The sequence below is a fragment of the Rhinatrema bivittatum genome, chromosome 1 (genome assembly GCF_901001135.1).
Source record: "Rhinatrema bivittatum chromosome 1, aRhiBiv1.1, whole genome shotgun sequence".
NCBI lineage: Eukaryota > Metazoa > Chordata > Amphibia > Gymnophiona > Rhinatrematidae > Rhinatrema > Rhinatrema bivittatum.
The window spans coordinates 409039368-409058467 of record NC_042615.1 but is presented as its reverse complement, the minus strand read 5'-3'; the positions used below and the strand labels follow the sequence as shown (position 1 = coordinate 409058467).

Genomic DNA, 19100 nt, shown 5'->3' with positions numbered 1-19100 from the left:
GGGCCCAGCATCCCTATTAGGGGCATAGACCGTTACTAATGTTAATTTTTTCGAGCCTGTCTGGATGTTCAAAATAAGGAACCTCCCATGCGGATCGGTAATGCAGGAAAGAAACTCGAATACCAAGTGTTTTGAGATCAAAATCCCTGTTCCTGAGTATTTAGCCTCCAACCCTCGGGCCGCCAGAAATACGTGTGGAAATTCTTTAGACTGTAACAGATGTTCGTGCTTATGCTTTAAGTGTGTTTCCTGAATAAATGCTATATCTGCCTTTTGATGTAGTAATTCTTTTCTGAGAAGAAACCGCTTTCTAGGGGTATTGAGACCCTTAACGTTTAATGAAACTATTTTAACCATTATCTAATGGGAACTGAATCATCGCTCTGGCTTTATTGAGATCGTTCTGCGGAACGCCTCCTTTTAAATGGCATTGGGTATTTGATATACCATGACTATGTACTAAGGCTCCCATATGGTGAGGAAAGAATATGCTGAATCTACCTAGATTTATCCCCTTCGTTTGAACCACTAGAGATTCGCTCACCTTCATCTGCGAATCTACCCCCCCGGGGGGAGCGCTAGTCAGGTACCGCCACTTCCTGGCCGCCATCCCCCCTCCCGCCAACCAGACCCCTATGCTTCAAATACTAACACAACATTTATCTTGAGCTGAACATAGCTTCCAATGCATAGTCACAAACTGAAAAGACTCATCAACATTGAAACAGTTACAGATAACCCCAAGAACTGTTGATTCTAAACGTAGCATGGACTTCTTATTGTTAATCACTGCTCCCCAACCCCGTGGGAAAGTTCCTGAGAACTATCAGTCCTCCTCGGCCTTTGTCGGTAGTTGAATTTCCGGTGTCTGCAGGTCGTCTTCTAAGCCTGCCATGGCCCGGCCCCTGTCTCCTCCATCGCATACCCACATCCGATACCGCTGGTAGCGCCGGCCTTGGAGCTGGTGTGAAAGCATAATTGATACCGGCCTGAGTGAAGCATTCAGCAGCCTCCGCTAGCGTTTTAAATCTGTATGAGATGCCTTGATGCTGAAAAATCAGGGCAAAGGGGAAGGCCCAGTGATAGCGGATATCGGCCTGGCGCAAGGCAGCTGTCGCCTCATGCAGTAAGAACCGCTTTTGCAGTGTTGAGGGCGCCAAATCATTATAGACGAGAATATCTAAGTTGTGCCATTTCCATTGGGGATGGGCCCGAGCCAGCTTAACAATTTCTTCTTTTTGTTTGTAGTGAAGAAATTTAATGATGATGTCCCTGGGTTGATTATTGCGTTTGGGACCTAGGGCTCGATGTGCTCTTTCCAAGTCCACCTGAAAAGTGCGATCTTGCTCCTTTGATGGGGTCCCGAAACAGGACCACAGATCTTGACAAATGTCCATCGCCGTCTGCATACTATCTGCATACTGCTCTTCCTCAGGAACCCCTCTGATACGTATGTTAGACCTGCGGGATCGGTTTTCAAGATCTTCCACCTTATTCCCCAAGGTTTCCAATTCCGTCGTGAACTGCTTCATTTGGGCCGTTAAAGCCTCCATCTGGACACTTTCTCCATCCGCTCTCCCATCTAATTCATCCACGCGGTAGCCGAGTGACGCAATATCTTCTTTCATATTCTCTATGCAGGCAAGTATTTCTGCTTTATGGTTCCGCATTTCCGACCGAAGTTCGATAAACCATCCACGCATTTCTTCCCGCATGGGAAATTCCGGAACTGGATCCACCGGGGCAATCACCGAGCCTCCCAGTCCCACTTCAGCTGTGTCTTCTCCTATATTCCGTAGATCCTGAGAAGTAGAAGGGGTTATCGTATCCTCATGTAGAATGTCTCCCGCTAATTTGCTGAAAGCAAATTGCTTTAGATCTGCCGCTTTTCGGCGCGTCGCCATCCTGCTCTTAGGGTGAGTAAGTCTGTCTCAATTATATCTTAATAGATCTGAAGTATCTTAATGAAGATTTATCTGTATAGAAGCGAGCTGCCAAGGTTCAGACTGAAAGCTTTCTGGAGTCTGACATAAACGAACGGGGAGGAACCCGAGGCGAGAAGGGGGAGGCAACATCCGACATATATGTGCTCACTTCATGGTAACATCCACCAGCGCTCCCCACATGACTGCTACTAATAGCTCATGATAGTTTGAGGCTCGCTGGACAAGCATTCTGCCTGACTCACTCCTGCTCCCACTTCCACCAGTTATTGTAGATAGGTTTAAGTGCAAGTCCGTTGCTTGTGCCGTATGGGAATTCTTCCGGCCTTCCTTGCCAGTCTTTGATGAGGTAAAGCAGAAGCTTAGATGTAGCCTCTGCCACCTCCTGTCTCTTCACCTCTCCTGCTTGTCTAATGGCTGGGCCACTTGATACCTGTTTCCTGTATGCACTCCGTTCTTTCCCTTTTCTCCAGTCCACAGATATTCAATAATTATTTCAGCACAGTTCTGGTTTTGGTGTCAACCGGGCCTGGGCCCCTAGCACAAACAGCCACTCAAGGATGGGATATTTTAAAGCTAATCAGCCTGTACTCCCCGTAGCTCACAGCTCTGCACGGATGGAGAAGTTTGTTTAGTCCTTATTTTAAATGTGCTATTTACTTTTCTTTAGCTGTTTATTTATTTGTCTTCCAACTGTGAGTACCCGAGGACCGGGGTACCTTGCAGTCCACTGCCCCCTTTAGCTCCCTTTTGCTCTGTGTGCTGCGTGACACCTGCAGTCGCTGTGCAGTCCTTCCTCACCTCTCTCTCCTCAGCTCCCCTCTTACCCGAAGCAGTCAGCAAAAACCAGATGTACACTGTATGTTATAAAACTCAAATGTTCCGTAGCTTCTTAGCTTCTTAACCTGCAGTATGGGCAGCGACTGAGTTCCCCTGCTGTGAAGGAGTAACCGGAGGGGAGAGAAGGAAGGCGGCCCGAGGAAGTGTTCAATCTCCAACTCCTGGCCTCTTATCTTTCCCCCAGTACTAATTAATGCAGTAGTAGGCAGAGAAGTATCTCCCAGGGATCTTGTGGCTTTTATTCAAACTTGCCTCTCTGACGCATTCCCTCAGCCCCCTCCAAGTGCCGGCCACCACACTCACCCTGCCCTGGAGGTGTATCACTGCCGCGTGGAGCAAAATGGCGGGCGGGGGAGCTCCTACCTGGAGTCTTTCTCCGTAGCATGTCTCGGGTGCCGTGAGCTACCTTCTGCCGCAACGATTGTACTCCGGGAAGAGATCTGGGGCTTCCGCTGTGTTGGGCAGGTATGTGTGCCCAAGTTTCTCCCGCTCCGTTGAGCGTGCCGGCACTCACACGCGGCAAAATGGCGAACGGGGAGGCAGGCCGCCCGAATCTTTACTGCGGCTGACCGTGTTCTCTTCGGCGCTATCCGCTCGTTTGCCCTTGCGAATTAAATTCGCCCTGCTTGCTGTTACAGTCCCCGTCGTAAGTCGCCGATTCCGAGTAAGTTTTATAGGGTAAATTGATGAGGCTAATTGTGCTGTGCTCGGAGCCTCAGTTACAAGCCGCCATTTTCTAGCGCGGCAGACAGCGCCCCCCAGGATGTTATTTTTTAACAATGATCATGCCTCTTGCACACTTTTTACCTTTGTAGCTGCTCCTTTTAGGTTTTTTCTAACTGTTTTTCTCATTTTATCAAAGTTTCCCTGTTAAATTTAGCATGAGAGCCGTGAATTTTCTTACTGTTCCCCTTCCAGTCATTAATTCAAATTTGATCATATTATGATCACTATTGCCAAGCGGCCCTACCACCATTACCTCTCTCACCAACTCCTGTGCTCCACTGAGAATTAGATCTAAAATTGCTCCCTTTTTTGTCGGTTCCTGAACCAATTACTCCATAAAACTGTCATTTATTCCATCCAGGAACTTTATCTCTCTAGCACAGTGGTCCCCAAATCTGTCCTGGAGGGCCACCAGCCAGTTGGGTTTTTGGGATATCCACAATGAATATGCATGAGAGAAAATTTGCATGTTATTGAGGCAGTGCATGCAAATTTTCTCTCATGCATATTCATTGAGGATATCCCAAAAACCCGACTGGCTGGTGGCCCTCCAGGACAGGTTTGGGGACCACTGCTCTAGCATATCCCAATGTTACATTTACCCAGTCAATATTGGGGTAATTGAAATCTGTCAGTAATAAGGGCAACCGAATAAGATTTAAATTATAGCCTAAGTGACGGTGTCATCAAGCCAGACATTGTGATTTTAACCCAAAACCCAACCGGTCCTCTAATCATTCACCATCACTAAAAAACTTGATTTTATTAATTGAAAAAATAATTTTTTTGAATTTTTGAAAATTTTTTTGATTTTATCATAAAGTTAAAAAGTCAGTCAGAAAGACTTTCAGAAACAGTCTTTGATAGACACTCAACTCCGTTGACAATGTGAAGAAGAATTGATAAAAAATCTCTCAATGCAAGGTATAAATACAGCCCTACACTGCCGGTGTTTTGCAAAACAAGCTTCCTCAGGGGCATCTGAACAGTATCAACAAAGGAGTATTTGCCAGTTCAAGATGGACACGAAGTCTCAGAAGTTCTTCTTCATCGCAAGGAGGAAAAACTTTCCTTGTTTTGCGAACACCGGCCGTGTAGGGCTGTGTGTTTATACCTTGTATTGAGAGATTGCTTATCAATTCTTCTTCACATTGTCAACGGAGTTGAGTGTCTATCAAAGACTGTTTCTGAACGTCTTTCTGACTGACTTTTTAACTTTATGATAAAATAAAAAATAATTTCAAAAATTCAAAAAAATTATTTTTTCAATTAATAAAATCAAGTTTTTTAGTGATGGTGAATGAATAGAGGACCGGTTGGGTTTTGGGTTAAAATCACAACATCTGGCTTGATGACACCGTCACTTAGGATATAATTTAAATCTTATTCGGTTGCCCTTATTACTGACAGTTTTACCTATTGGGTTACTGTATTGACTCCTTTTGTTATAAAATTGGTAATTGAAATCTCCCATTATTAGCGCACTACCAATTTGGTTAGCTTCCCTAATTTCTCTTAGCATTTCATTATCTGTGTCACCATCTTGGCCAAGTGGACGGTAGTATACTATCACTATAGTTTTCCCCAACCCACATGGGATTTCTACCTATAAAGATTTGATTGTGCATTTAGCCTCATGCAGGATGTTTATCCTGTTGGATTCTATGCCATCCCGGACTTAAAGCGCCACATCGCCTCCCGGGTGCTGCTCTCTGTCATTGCGATATAATTTGTACCCCGGTATAGCACTGTCCCATTGGTTGTCCTCCTTCCACCATGTCTCTGAGATGCCAATTAAGTCTATGTCATCATTCACTGCTATACATTCTAATTATTCCATCTTACTTCTTAGTAAGCATATAAACATTTCAAAGTTTGTTTTTTGTTTGTATTTTCATTCTTCTTTTTAAATTGATAGGGATAAGTTAGAATTTTTTAGCTCAGATGAGTTTTTAGTTACAGGCACTTGGACTACTTTTCTTATTATTGGAACCTCACTGTTTGGATGCCGCAATTCTAATGCATCATTAGTAACCTTTGAAGATACCTCCCTCTGAACCATGCGCTGCTGAGCGACGGTCAGCTTTTTTCTTTGTTTTAGTTTAAAAGCTGCTCTATCTCCTTTTTAAAAAAAATGTATTTATTTATTTATGAAGGTTTGATACATCGATACAAAACCAGTAATACAACAAATGGGTTGAACAATTTTCCTTTAACTTCCCTCCATTACCCTTTCCCCCCCTTTCTCCCCATGTCCCCCCCCCCCTTTCCCTGTCCCCTTCTCTATTCCTTGGTAAGCTCTATATCCATTCTATGTTATCTGGAGGCAGAGCCAAAAAACATACACGTATGTGACGAATAGAAATGTATAAAAAACATACTCCTCTCTCTGAGCTTGTTCTGAAATGGTTTGCGTACACATGTGTGGGTAATGACGCAGATAGAGACCCATCCATGACTAGACGTATGCATGTGCATAAATCCGTATTAAGTTAATGCAATGCAATGCAATAAAGGCCTTATGAGACCTAGGTATAAAAGTAGAAGGATTATGGATGGAGGAGTAGGGTTATAAACATCCTAACAGACACATCCAATCCAGTCTATTCTCATCCAACTAAAATGTGAAATTTCAGGGATCAGACAAGTTCAAGGTTGCCTTTTTTCCGACCGTAGGAGTAAGCTACTTTAAGAAGGGTTCCCATATTATTTGGTTGGTGGAGAACTTTTTCAAGGATGTAGATCAGGCAATAGCATATTCTAAAGAGCATAAATGTGTCATTTTCCTCATCCACTGCTCATATTGGGGACTTTGCTCGTCAAGCCATCTCAATAGGATTACCTTTTTCCCCATTAGTCCTGCTCTATCTAGAAATAAGTGGGTCTGCATTTTCATTGAGGGGGGGGGGGGGGAACGGGACGCCGTGTGTCCAAACAACCACAGATCTGATTTCAAGGAAAGGGCTATTTGTAGCATTTGAGAACACGTGTTGCACAGGCTCTCCCAGAAGGTAAGATCTCAGTAACAGTCCCAGAAAATTAGGTAATAAGTGCCTATGCTGGTATTGCATTTGAGACATAGATTAGAAATAGTTATTATTTATTTCTTTTTATATACCGACATTCAAACATGGGTATCACATCAGTTTACATGATAACTTTTGTGATAATATGACAGCAGTCATATTATCTTTCATTGTAACATTGTAAACAACCACAACTAGGTACTGATTTAATAATTATTGGAGGAGGGGGGAGGAGCCAAGATGGTGGCATTGTAGCAGTACAGCTCAGAACGCTGTCGGAGTTTCTTCTGATTTTTCTGTGAGGGTATATCCCGCAATTCACCCCCTACCCTCTGAACAGCAAACTATTACTGAGCTAACTGTAAGGTATCCGAAGGTGGAGGAGCCAAGCCCCGCTGAGTCGATCGCAGGAGGAACAGCGGCCTACCCTGGGGAAACTGCCTTAAACCCTCTGGACTCACCTACAGCTCCAGCACCGATATCCCAGAGGTCCTCGAGCCTGGTGAGTGCTGAAATAGATCCGACGTGCTCTATGTAACCAGGAGCGGGAATCGCAGCGGGAGCCGGGAGAAACGAGCAAGGCCTGGAAGGGGGAGAAATGGCTGGACAGCAAATTGCAGGCGGAACCTTGGGAGAAACTGTATCTTCTAATATTCTATCGAATGAGTTATCTGAAGGGATGGCTGAGGGGGGATATGATAGAGGTCTTTAAGATCATGAGAGGTCTTGAATGAGTAGATGTGAATCGGTTATTTACACTTTCAAATAATAGAAGGACTAGGGGGCATTCCATGAAGTTAGCAAGTAGCACATTTAAGACTAATCGGAAAAAAATATTTTTCACTCAACGCACAATAAAGCTCTGGAATTTGTTGCCAGAGGATGTGGTTAGTGCAGTTAGTGTAGCTGAGTTCAAAAAAGGTTTGGATAAGTTCCTGGAGGAGAAGTCCATTAACGGCTATTAATGAAATTTACTTAGGGAATAGCCACTGCTATTAATTGCATCAGTGGCATGGGATCTTCTTAGTGTTTGGGTAAGGTTCTTGTGTCCTGGTTTGGCCTCTGTTGGAAACAGTATGCTGGGCTTGATGGACCCTTGGTCTTACCCAGCATGGCAATGTCTTATGTTCTTATATTCTTATGTTCTACTTCATAGGTTCCTGCTACTGTGCTGCCGCATCTCAGGTAGTGCCTCAGCGCTTCACCCGCTAGAACCTGTCACAGCGGATTCCCCGCTCAGAGCCTATTACTCAGGTCTCTGTTCCTGCACTTCCTCCCCACAGGGCTTGCCCCACGTGGTCCTGCTCTACTGCCTCTGGAACTGCGATAGCATCTCATCATTTGAGGCCTTCTCTCTGTCTCTTCTCCAGGGTTCTTCAACCTTGGACTGAATCTGAACCCTCTGACACTCCCTGCTTCAAGCCGCCTGTGTCCTTCGGGACCACCTACTCAGAGGCCCACCTAAGACCAGCCGGCCCCGGCTCTCAAGGGCTCAACCTTTGGGGAACGAGGGCTGGTACTGGCTGAGTTCCTGTCTGCCTCTTCTCCTGGCCAGCCTCGCCTACCAACGGTGGGGACCTGCAGGGCTCAACCCCGCAGGTAGCGCCAACCCCACCTCAGGGCAAGGGTCCACAAATCCTAACAATTTGTACTTTGAATTTTAAAAGGATATGCATAGATTTTACTCATGTAATTTCCCCCCGTAAGTCGGCTTTTACATGCATAAGACAGGGAATTTTACAAGACGCACACTGTAGTTTTACCAATTTGTCTATCAGCTTGCCCAGTTCATTTGCAGCTAATGAAGAACCTCCTGGCTCTTGAGCTTGTTGTCCCTCCATTTCACTCAGACCCCCTACCCAGTTATTTTTTCACTTTTAAGATGTTTATGATCATTTACACCAGATATTGAGCAGGAGTAAATATACACAAGCAAAAAATGTTTGCACTTCACTTTGGCAGGTTGTAAAATAGCTATTTATGCCCAGGAATGTTGGCACCTCCCCAAAATACCCCTGATCTGCTCCTTTTTTACATGTGCAAGTTTACTCGTGGTTCCTGATATATCACATATGTTGTGGTTTTTAAAATAGCATATACACACTTACGGCCGAATTTTAAATCGGCCATGCTCGCAAATATTGTCACTTACGAGCGTGGCCAGGCCTTTTTCAAAATGGCACGTAAGTGACAATACACGCATAATTGCCGGGCCCTGAAAATGGGGCAGGCCAGAGGTGTGTGTTCTGGATGGGGAAGGGCAGGGAGGGACAGAGGCTGGCCAGGACAGTGGCCATAAGCCGCTGTCCTGGGGATGCGTATGCTGGCATTTGGCCAGTGTGCATAAATTACTTCAGCTCGGGAGCTGAAGTAAATAGAAAAAGAAAACAAAAAAGTAGAGTTTAGGGGGTGGGGAGGAAAGGGGAAGAGGGAGAGGGTTTAGATAGGGGGGTCTGGATGTTCCCTCTCAGTCCGCTCCTAAATTGGAGTGGACTGGGAGGGAACGGAGGAAGGCCCGATTTTTGTCGCCGGGTGTACTTTTACAAAATTAGGTCCCCCTGTGCTCGTGTCCCACATTCGGCGTGCGAATGATATAAAATCGGCACGACCATGTGTGCACGCCGGGAAGTGCATGCACATGGACTCGCGCTCGCACCTTTTAAAATCTATCCCTAATCCTGCTAGTTTACACGCAGATGTGCAATTTTGTTTACACACATATCATTTGAAAATTCCCCTCCAAATGTGCAACTTTGGATTTGGTCACATAACTACATACCTATAAACATTTTCTTCCTAATAACATACATTTTTTTAAAATTTTAGGATGAATGGCTGATATGTCAGAGAAATTGGCTTTACTTGGAAAGTATTTTTAGTGCTCCAGATATTCAGAGACAGTTGCCTGCGGAAGCTAAGATGTTTTTACAAGTGGATAAATCCTGGAAAGAAACCATGAGAAAAGTTAATCGTCTTCCAAATGCTCTTCGAGCAGCTACCCAACCCGGTATGACACAAGTGCATGTTAAGTGGTTCATCATTAATAATAAGTTAGTTGTTTGTGATTAGGCAACAATAATAAAACAAGAAATACTATAATATAAAATATTGATTGCAAAGTTTTATATAGAGTATATATGTACATATGTATGCTTTTTATTTTAAAATTAACCATTGGAAATTGGTATAGTAGATTTTTGATGCACTGTCTACAATGACTTATGGACAGCAGTTTTCAAAAAGGATCTAACCACCTAACAGACAGGCCGATACAGTAAGGAGCGGTAGGAAGAGGTGCATTAGTGCCGGCCGCACCCGCGTTTGCCGTACGCACAGTTCGGATCACCTACCGCTCGATACTGTATTTAAATAGCATGCAAATGCAAGCCGCGTCCAAGAAGCGTCCGTGAAGCGTTAGGCCCGCGCAATCCATTTTACTGTATAGAGCGCTATACAGCGCCTATACAGTATCCTGGGTGCGCTGGTACCTGTCATTTCAAATGTCATTTCAAATGACGTTTGAAATGACAGGTACCAGGGGGGATTGCGAGTCCTCTCTACCCCCCTCCCGAAGCAAGGCGCAGGGCTAAAATAAAAACAAAAGTGAATAAAGTGTAATAAAAGTAAACTTACTGCATGTGAATTTTCTTTGAACAGTCCTCTCTCTCTCTCTCTCTCTCTTCCTCCTGAGGCAGGCACCGCGGCTCCCCTGCCTCCTGGGAGCAGCTGGCGGCGAAAGCAGCTTCCAGAAGCCCTCGCCGGCAAAGGTGAATGAATGTGCTCCTGTGCGTGCAATTTGGTCGCTCAAGTCGTGACGTCACGACGTTTGCCGTCACGGCGTGTGACGTCGGCGTTTGCTAATGCACTGCCTTGAGCGCCCAAATTGCATTCATTCACCTTCGCCGGCGGAGGCTGCTGGAAGCCGCTTTGGCTCCCCTGCCCCCGCCGGCGAAGGTGAATGAATGCACGCCTGTGTACGCCTGTGCTTGCAATTTGGGCGCTCAAGGCAGTGCATTAGCGAACGCTGACGTCACAAGCTGTGATGTCAATCGTCGTGACGTCAAACGTCGTGACGTCACGCCTTGAGCGCCCAAATTGCACAGGCGTACACAGGCATGATTTCATTCAGAATTCAGATTTGGGAGGAAGCTCTCTCCCACTCGATGTACCTCAAGGCCACCTACTTGCCAGGAGTGGATAATGTACTGGCAGACAAGTTGAGTCGCATCTTCCAACCGCACGAGTGGTCTCTCAACCCCTTGGTAGCGGCCTCAATCTTCCAACAATGTGGATATCCTCAGACAGATCTCTTTGTGTCCCCTCAGAACCACAAAGTGGACAACTACTGCTCTCTTATTCGCAGCAGAGGCTCTCAGCCCAGAGGTGCACTCTCCCTCTCGTGGGCAACTGGTGTACTCTATGCATTCCTTCCACTTCCTCTTCTCTCGAAGACCCTAGTGAAGCTATGTCAGGACAAGGGAACCATGATCCTAATAGCACCTCACTGGCTACACCAAGTGTGGTTTCCAATACTCCAGGATCTCTCCATCCGCAGGCACATTCCCTTGGGAAATGACCCACTCCTGATAACTCAGAACCACGGGTGCCTGCGCCATCCCAATCTTCAGGCCTTGTCTCTGATGGCATGGATGTTGAAAGGTTAATACTTCAGCCATTTAACCTTTCAGATCCAGTTTCCCGTGTCTTGATTGTTTCACGGAAGCCTTCCACGAGAAAATCTTACTCCTACAAATGGAAAAGGTACACATCATGGTGCACCTCTCAGTCCTTGATCCATTTTCCTGTCCAATCCCAAGGTTTTTGGACTATCTCTGGCATTTGTCAGAGTCAGATCTTAAGATATCTTCCATCAGAATGCATGTCAGTGCAGTAGCCGCCTTCCATAAAGGTGTTGGGGATGTCCCTATTTCAGTACAACCCCTCGTTACATGCTCCACATCAAGCCACCTTTACGTCCTCCGGCCCCTTCTCTGGACCTTAATCTGGTTCTCAGTCATCTCATGAAACCACCATTCGATCCTCTTCACTCCTGTGACCTAAAACATCTCACATGGAAAGTGATTTTCCTTTTGGCTATCACTTCAGCTCGCAGGGTTAGTGAGTTACAGGCCTTAGCTACCTATCCGCCTTACACTAAACTCCTGCAGGACCGGTCGGTACTCCGCACTCACCCTAAAGTTTTACCTAAGGTAGTTTCGGAGTTTCACATTAATCAATCCATCATACTACCTATCTTCTTTCCCAGGCCCCATTCCAATCCAGGGGAACGGGCTCTGCATACCCTTGACTGCAAACGGGCTCTAGCTTTTTATCTAGGCCATACAGCTGCCCACAGAATGAGCACTCAGTTATTCATCTCGTTCCACCCTATTTTATTTTATTTATTTATTTAAGGTTTTTTTATACCGGCATTCATGAACTCGTTCACATCATGTCGGTTTACAGAAAACAGGGGTGCGGATAATACAACCAAAAAACATAAATAACGTGATGAAGAGAAGCAGTTACAATTAACAAGGGCTAATGAACTGGGAATGTAAGAAATAGAAAGAGATAGAGGAGAATAATTATATACAAAAGTTCAATATAAATATGGTGTCTCATATGTACAGTCTCTGAGTAGAGAGTTTGTTTATGGTGCATCTTAGGTAGAGTTCGAGAAGGCTTGCCTGAAAAGCCATGTCTTGAGTCTTTTCCTAAAGGTTAGGAGACATGGTTCGTTTCTGAGTTCTGGAGGGATGGAATTCCATAACTGTGGGCCTGCGGTGGAAAGAGCTCGGTCTCTTAAGGTGCTGTGATTAGTGGTTTTCGTGGGTGGAACCATGAGGCATCCTCTGTAGGCTTCCCTGGTCGGTCTTGTGGATTTGTGGAAGCGGGGAGGAATTTGTAGATCGATTGTGGTATGTTGGTGAATGATTTTGTATATCAAGGTGATGGATTTATAAATGACTCTGAAATGAATTGGTAACCAGTGGAGGTCTTGTAGCACTGGGGAGATATGGTCTCTTTTCTTAGTGTTTGTCAGTAGACGGGCTGCTGCGTTTTGGACCATTTGGAGCGGTTTTGTGTATGAGGAGGGGAGGCCAAGTAAAGTGGAGCAGCAGTAGTCCAATTTTGAGAAAATGAGGGCTTGGAGGATGGTTCTGAAGTCTTTGGCATGGAAGAGTGGTCTTATCCTTTTTAAAACTTGCAGTTTATAGAAACAGTCTTTGGTGGTTTTATTGATGTGGGCTTTGAAGTTTAGTTTATTGTCGATTAGCACACCTAGATCTCTTACATGAGTGGTTTGTAGGTTGTTTGGCAGAGAGGTTGTGAGATTGTTATCAGGAGTTATGAGTAATACTTCAGTTTTGGCGGAGTTTAGTACCAGATTGAGGCTGTTGAGGAGGTTTTTGATTTCTAGGTGACAGGATTCCCAGTATTCAAGGGTTTTTGAGTATGATTCTTTGATGGGGATCAGGATCTGGATGTCATCTGCATAGAGAAAGTGTATTAACTTGAGGTTGATGAGGAGTTGACATAGTGGTAGGAGGTAAATATTAAAGAGTGTAGGGGATAAAGAGGAACCTTGTGGGACTCCGATGGTCGAGTCGTGGCGTGATGATTCTTTATTCTGGATTTTTACCTTGTAGCCTCTGTTGGTTAGGAATGATTTGAACCAGGAGAGTGCTAAACCAGAGATTCCTATCGCAGCTAGCAGTTTGATGAGGATAGCGTGATTTACGGTATCGAAAGCTGCTGAGAGGTCCAAAAGGATCAATAGAAAGGATTGACCTTTGTCTGTACCTAAGATGAGTAGGTCTGTTAGGGAGGTAAGTAGGGATTCTGTGCCCCTATTTTTGCGGAATCCATGCTGTGAGGCGGATAGAATTTTGTTGTCTTCGATGAAGTCCGATAGTTGGGCGTTCACAAGCCTTTCCATAATCTTAGCTATGATAGGGAGATTAGCTATTGGACGGTAGTTGTTGGGGTCTTTTAGGTCCAGGTTGGGTTTTTTTAAAAGAGGTTTGAGTGAGGCTTGTTTGAGGTCTTCTGGGAAGGAACCTTGGGATAGCGAGCAGTTGATGATGTCTGCTAATGTTTTGGATATGGTGTCTGGTATTGAGAGGAGAAGTTTTGAGGGAATATGGTCCGCTGGGTGCGAAGATGGTTTCATTCTTTTAAGGATGGTTTGGATTTCGGAAGACGAAGTGGGTTCAAACATTTCAAGATGAATGTTTTTGATGTGAGGCATTAGGGCTGGAGTTAGAGGGATGATATTGGAGGGAAGTTGAGTAAGAAGATTTGTGATTTTGTTTTGAAAGAAGATGGCGAGTTCATCTGCTTTAGCTTGAGCTTGGTTACTAGGGCATTCTGGTGAGGGTACTTGGGTTAGGGAGGAAACATAGGAGAATAGAGCTTTCGCATCAAAGACTAAGTTGTGGATTTTGGAGGCAAAAAAGTATCTTTTTGATTTGGAGGTGCTGGCCTTGTATTGTTGTAGCGAGCGTTTGTAGGCTGAGAGTGTGCTAGCAGTAGGACTTTTCCGCCAGTTGGATTCCATTTGTCTTAATTTTTGTTTTAGCCTTCTAAGATCGTCGGTGAACCATGGTTGTTTTTTGGAGGCGTCTGGGTGGGATTTTTTTGTTGTTAGAGGGCAGAGCTTATTGGCTATGGATTCTGTGATGGAGTTCCATGATCGTAAGGCCGTATTGGGATTGGTGAGAACAATAGCGGGAAGGTGTTTGGTCAGCTGATTGGTGAGGTCGTCGGGGTGACAAGGTTTCCTGTAATTAAAGGAGGGAGTAGGTGGATGAGGAGCAGTAGATTTTTCCAATGCGAATGAGGTAGAGATCAGGGAGTGATCCGACCAGGGTATCTTCGTATTTTTTGGTGGGGAGGACGATTTTATGCCTTTGTTGATAAAGATCAGGTCCAACGTATGTCCTGCTTTATGTGTCGGGTTATTGACTATTTGGGTAAAGCCCATCGCTGAGAATGCTAGAAGGAGAGTTTGGCAGCTAGTTGAGAGAGCTGGGTTATCCATGTGGAGATTGAAATCTCCTAGTATTATTGCTGGGGCGTCCAGGTTTAGGAAGGTTGTGGTTATTTCGATGATGGGTGAGACGTCGGCTTCTAAGAGTCCTGGGGGGGCATAGATGAGAAGTATTTGAAGTTGGTGTGATGTGAAGAATCCAATTTCAAGTTTGGTATCGGAGTGGATCGGATGTTGTGAGAATTTGAGGTCTTTTTTAGTTGCAAGTAGGATTCCTCCTCCCCTCTTTTTCAGTCTAGGCAGGGAGAAGATGTCGTAGGTTAGCGTCGGTAGTTGGTTTAATATTGCAGTATCTGAGGGTTTCAACCATGTTTCAGTTATTGCGCAAATATCTGGTTTATCGTCAGTGAGGTAGTCGTTGAGGATTAGTGATTTTTTGGTTATAGATTGCGCATTGAATAGCGATAGGGTGAATAGGGAGAGGCCTAGTAGTTGGGTTATCGGAGCTATTAGGATTGGTGTGAGTATTTTAAGGTTGCGAAGGTTTGCTTGTCTGGTTGGATTTCTTTTCTGTGAGAAATAGTGAGGTGTGATTGGGATTGCAAATGTTGGCTGCATTTTAGAGGCTAGGTCCATTTTAATTGTGGGTGTTGTTATAGAGGATGCTGTGTTTGTTTGAGTGGAGTTGTTGAGTGGAGTGGCGTTGTTGAGTGGATGCTGGAGTCCTGGAGTGGCTGCTGGGTGGATGCTGGAGTCCTGGGTGGTTGTTGGCGTGTGTAGTCGTTTGTGAAGTTTGATTGTCTTTGTTTAGCGTTGTTGAGAGGCTGCTGGAGTCCTGCAGAGTTGTCAGTGTGTTTCACCGGTACAGCTGTTTGCCTCTGTATATGTCGTCCTGAATTGTTGTTTGAGAGGGAGAGCGTTTGAGCGTTAGATGGCTGACCTTGAATGTGTAGACGGACCTGGTTCTGATACGCTTGGAAATCTTGGTGGATTTTAGCAGGTGTTCAGCCGGCTTCCAGTTAGTGGACGAGGATTCCGGGGCTCTCAGGGGCTGCCCGAAGGGGCGCACAAAGGGGCGGGCCCCTTTGTCGCGCTCCTTCGGCGCACGACGCTCGGCGCGCGGCGCCTCGGATGTCCGGGATTAAATCTCGTGTGCTTCTCCGGGATTGGTTGAGGAAGAACCGTTGCAAAGAGGGCGGCAGAAGTCGAGCCGGCTCTTTAAATTTGGCGCGGTCGCGTGGTGCTGAGGTCACCAGCGCGACTGGGGCGGCGTCGGTCCGTCTTTCGTGCGGGAGGGCCCTTCTTGTGGCTTCCTGCGGCGGTGGGCGGAGAGCGGCGAGGCAGCCGGATCGCTGCGACCCTAAGAAGAATCCGGAGGAGGAGGTAGGTGGTACGCTTCCCCGTGGCTGGAGCAGGGGCCCACGGAGGTAGGGCGAGATTTAAGGCCTTACCCCGATGGGCTCAAGCGCCGGCTGCGCGGGCCTCTCTCCCAGCGCCTATCTGCTCCGGGGACCTGTGATCGCTGTTGCAGTCCGTCGCAAAGAGGTGCCACTACCCTAACAAATTGTTGGTGCCACTACCCTAACAATTTAGGGCAACCTGTGGGTAAGCAGACTCTCTCCTCCTGGTTAGCGGACTGCATATCTTTTTGCTATCAGCAAGTAGGCATTCCTTTTCAAGACCGTGTTAAAGCACACTCTGTGAGGGCCATGGCGACTTCAGTAGCACACCTTCGATTGGTGCCACTACCTGACATTCGCAGGGCTGCCACCTGGAGTTCCCTCCATACTTTTGCAGCCCATTATTGCTTGGACAAAGCCGGAAGACAAGATTCCATCTTCGGCCAGTCTTTCCTGCATAACCTGTTTCCAACGTGACGTACCAACACCCTTCCGCCTGCCCGGTGGGGCTCAGGATGCCTTCTACCAAATTCCACCCCAGTTGTTGTGCATGTTCGGACATCCTCAGCTCGATACTCACCCATATGTGAGGACTACCATCCTGCTTGTCCTGTGAGAAAGCAAATGTTGCTTACCTGTAACAGGTGTTCTCACAGGACAGCAGGATGGTAGTCCTCACGAAACCCACCCACCGCCCCGCGGTGTTGGGTTTGTAACGTTTTATGTTTTATTTTTCGGCACTGCCTGTAGCTTTCAAAAAGGTCTGAGGGGGGGACCCCTGCTGGCTGCAGGGTTAGTGCCATGCTGGGCATGCCCAGTGGGGGCCAGTCAAGGTTCTGGAAACTTTGACAGAAGTTTTCCGTGATTGGGCTCCATCCTGATGATGACACCCATATGTGAGGACTAACTTCCTGCTGTCCTGTGAGAACACCTGTTACAGGTAAGCAACATTTGCTTTCCCAAATATTCCACCAGTTCATCCAGTTCTTTTCCAGGTCATCCAGACTGGCCATGCGCACATGTGCGCTGACTTTTAAGTGGGCATGCACCTATGAGTGCAAATCCTACTTGTACCGCTAGGTGGGGAGATTTTAAAAGGAATACTCGCCAAAGCATTTGTCAGTTTTTCCAGTTGGTTTCCAGTTCACCCACTTAATAGAGGTCTTGAAACCCCCTCCCCCCCCGGTTTGATAACATCTATACCCCCCGGTTATCCCAGACCCTCTAAAACCCTCCAAAATGGCTTGATTTTTTTTTTGAGACTTACACACTATCCATAGAAGAAGTAAAGTTATGTGGCAGGGGGCTTCGGCACGTGATGGATTGCATAAGTATTTACACGCAAATTTCTGGATAAAGTTCTGAAACGTTCATGCACTACCCATGCCCTGCCCTACCCAGTTCATGCCCATGCCCTGCCTCTTTTTGAGACGTTATGAGATCTGCATGCAGCGACATTTCCGCATGTATCCGTACAGCTTTTAAATTCCGCTTAGCATGAATGAGCCTAACATATTCGTGCATCCCCTAATTTCAGCGCACATTGGGCTTTTAAAATTCACCTTAGTGTGTATAATTTGCTTTTAAAATAGAAACTTATGTGAATACATTTTGGCCCTGCCCTGGAATGCCCCTAGATCACATGAGCATGCAAATATGCTGCTGAGTGCAGTTGTTTGAAAGTTATCTTCTTATTGCGGAAATCTTGTTACACACGATGTGGGCAGTGTGGAATAGGCTTCACCCATTTACCCCTCTTCCCCAACTTCTTCTCCCTTTCCCTCCCACTTATACCATGCTCATATTAATCCACTATCATGCAGCCCAAACATAACATTGCAAGTTTTGCATAGTAATAAATATAACATTATAACATAACCCAATAAAACAACGTTCCTTAACCTAAAACTATACAGGGTTAACTCCTGGTGACCAGCGCCCTACTAGCAAGTGATAAGCCAACCCTGCCATTGGCGGTTGTGGCTACCCCGGCCATAGAAGCCGGGATAGCGCAGCAGATACCTGCCGTAGTAGCCACGTCGTCGTCATGGGATGGGCTTACCATGACCCAACAGCAGATGTCTGGGCTTCTTGGTCAAAATCTAGCCTCTTGGCCGTTGAAGCAAGAAGGGTCTGGGTCATAACCTGTTAGGCCGCCGGCCCAATCCTAGCCTGTCTGCTCACGTGCGTCCAGGCCGTTGGCCCAGGCAAAGGCCTTAAGTATAATCCATATGGATCTTGCTAACGCGCTGGTCACGGCGGCGCAACGCCACGGGCTGCGACGAGTGCCTAAAGAGGTCCCTAAGGCACTAAGGTAATGGGCGGGAGGGACGGACACCGAATCAGCCGAAACTGAGCAGGAAAGGAGCCTGCCGAAGTGCAGCTTCACCCTTTAAGGCCCGGCCCCGGCCAACCAGATGTCTTACCTCCCTGCTCGCTCATCCCTCCCCGACACCATTGCGTCACTTTTTCCCTCTCCCTCCCTTCCCTGCTGCTGCCTTCCGCACGCCCCCACGCCACCATTGTGCCTTGCTCCCTAATCAGTCGTGGGCTCTTTATCTAAACATTTAACTAGTTCTGCTTACTAGGCATGTGAATTTATTTGGAACAAATGGGTTAAATGCAACCAATGAGACCATTTTAATTTCTTTCATGCTCCCCCCAAATTCAATGGAGGATACACACACATTTAAACAAAAATTTTGATTAAATTAATTTAAGTTTCTCATTCTATTCTATGGCACATTGAAAAATGCTGTAGAGAGAAATCTGCAGGGCCTAACTGATAATCATAGCCACCAACCCTTGCCTGTGTGAAGTAGCAGTTGGGTTAGAGCCAAGGTGGCAAAAGTGAAGCAAGTAGACAGTCCAAGGTGAAGCTTTTTTAACGAGCCTATAGCTGCCATCTATATCAAATGACACTGATGTTTTTCTACCGAAAGATATGATAATGTGCATAGAAACTCCATTTTCTCTGTTGATTTTCAGAGAAAATATGTCTTTAGAAGCACTCTTACAGAGAAAAAAAAAACTTTAGAAAAGAAGATGATAGAAGAATTTTGTCATTGGCAAAGGGTTTTCTTTGTCTGATCTTCACTGCTGCAGTCACAGTGCTCTCACTCCCTGTGACAGAAAGACAGAGGCACTGCTTTCTATCTGCTCACTGGGG

The 19100-nt window shown here is 46.0% G+C and overlaps 1 protein-coding gene across 1 annotated transcript in view; it reads left to right on the top strand.

The window, feature by feature from the left end:
• Positions 1–19100, top strand: part of DNAH6 (dynein axonemal heavy chain 6) — a 3261518-nt gene that overhangs the window by 973672 nt on the left and 2268746 nt on the right. Inside the window, 1 exon segment of the mRNA XM_029602297.1 lies at positions 9362–9542. Within this exon segment, the coding sequence (XP_029458157.1) occupies positions 9362–9542 (181 nt within the window).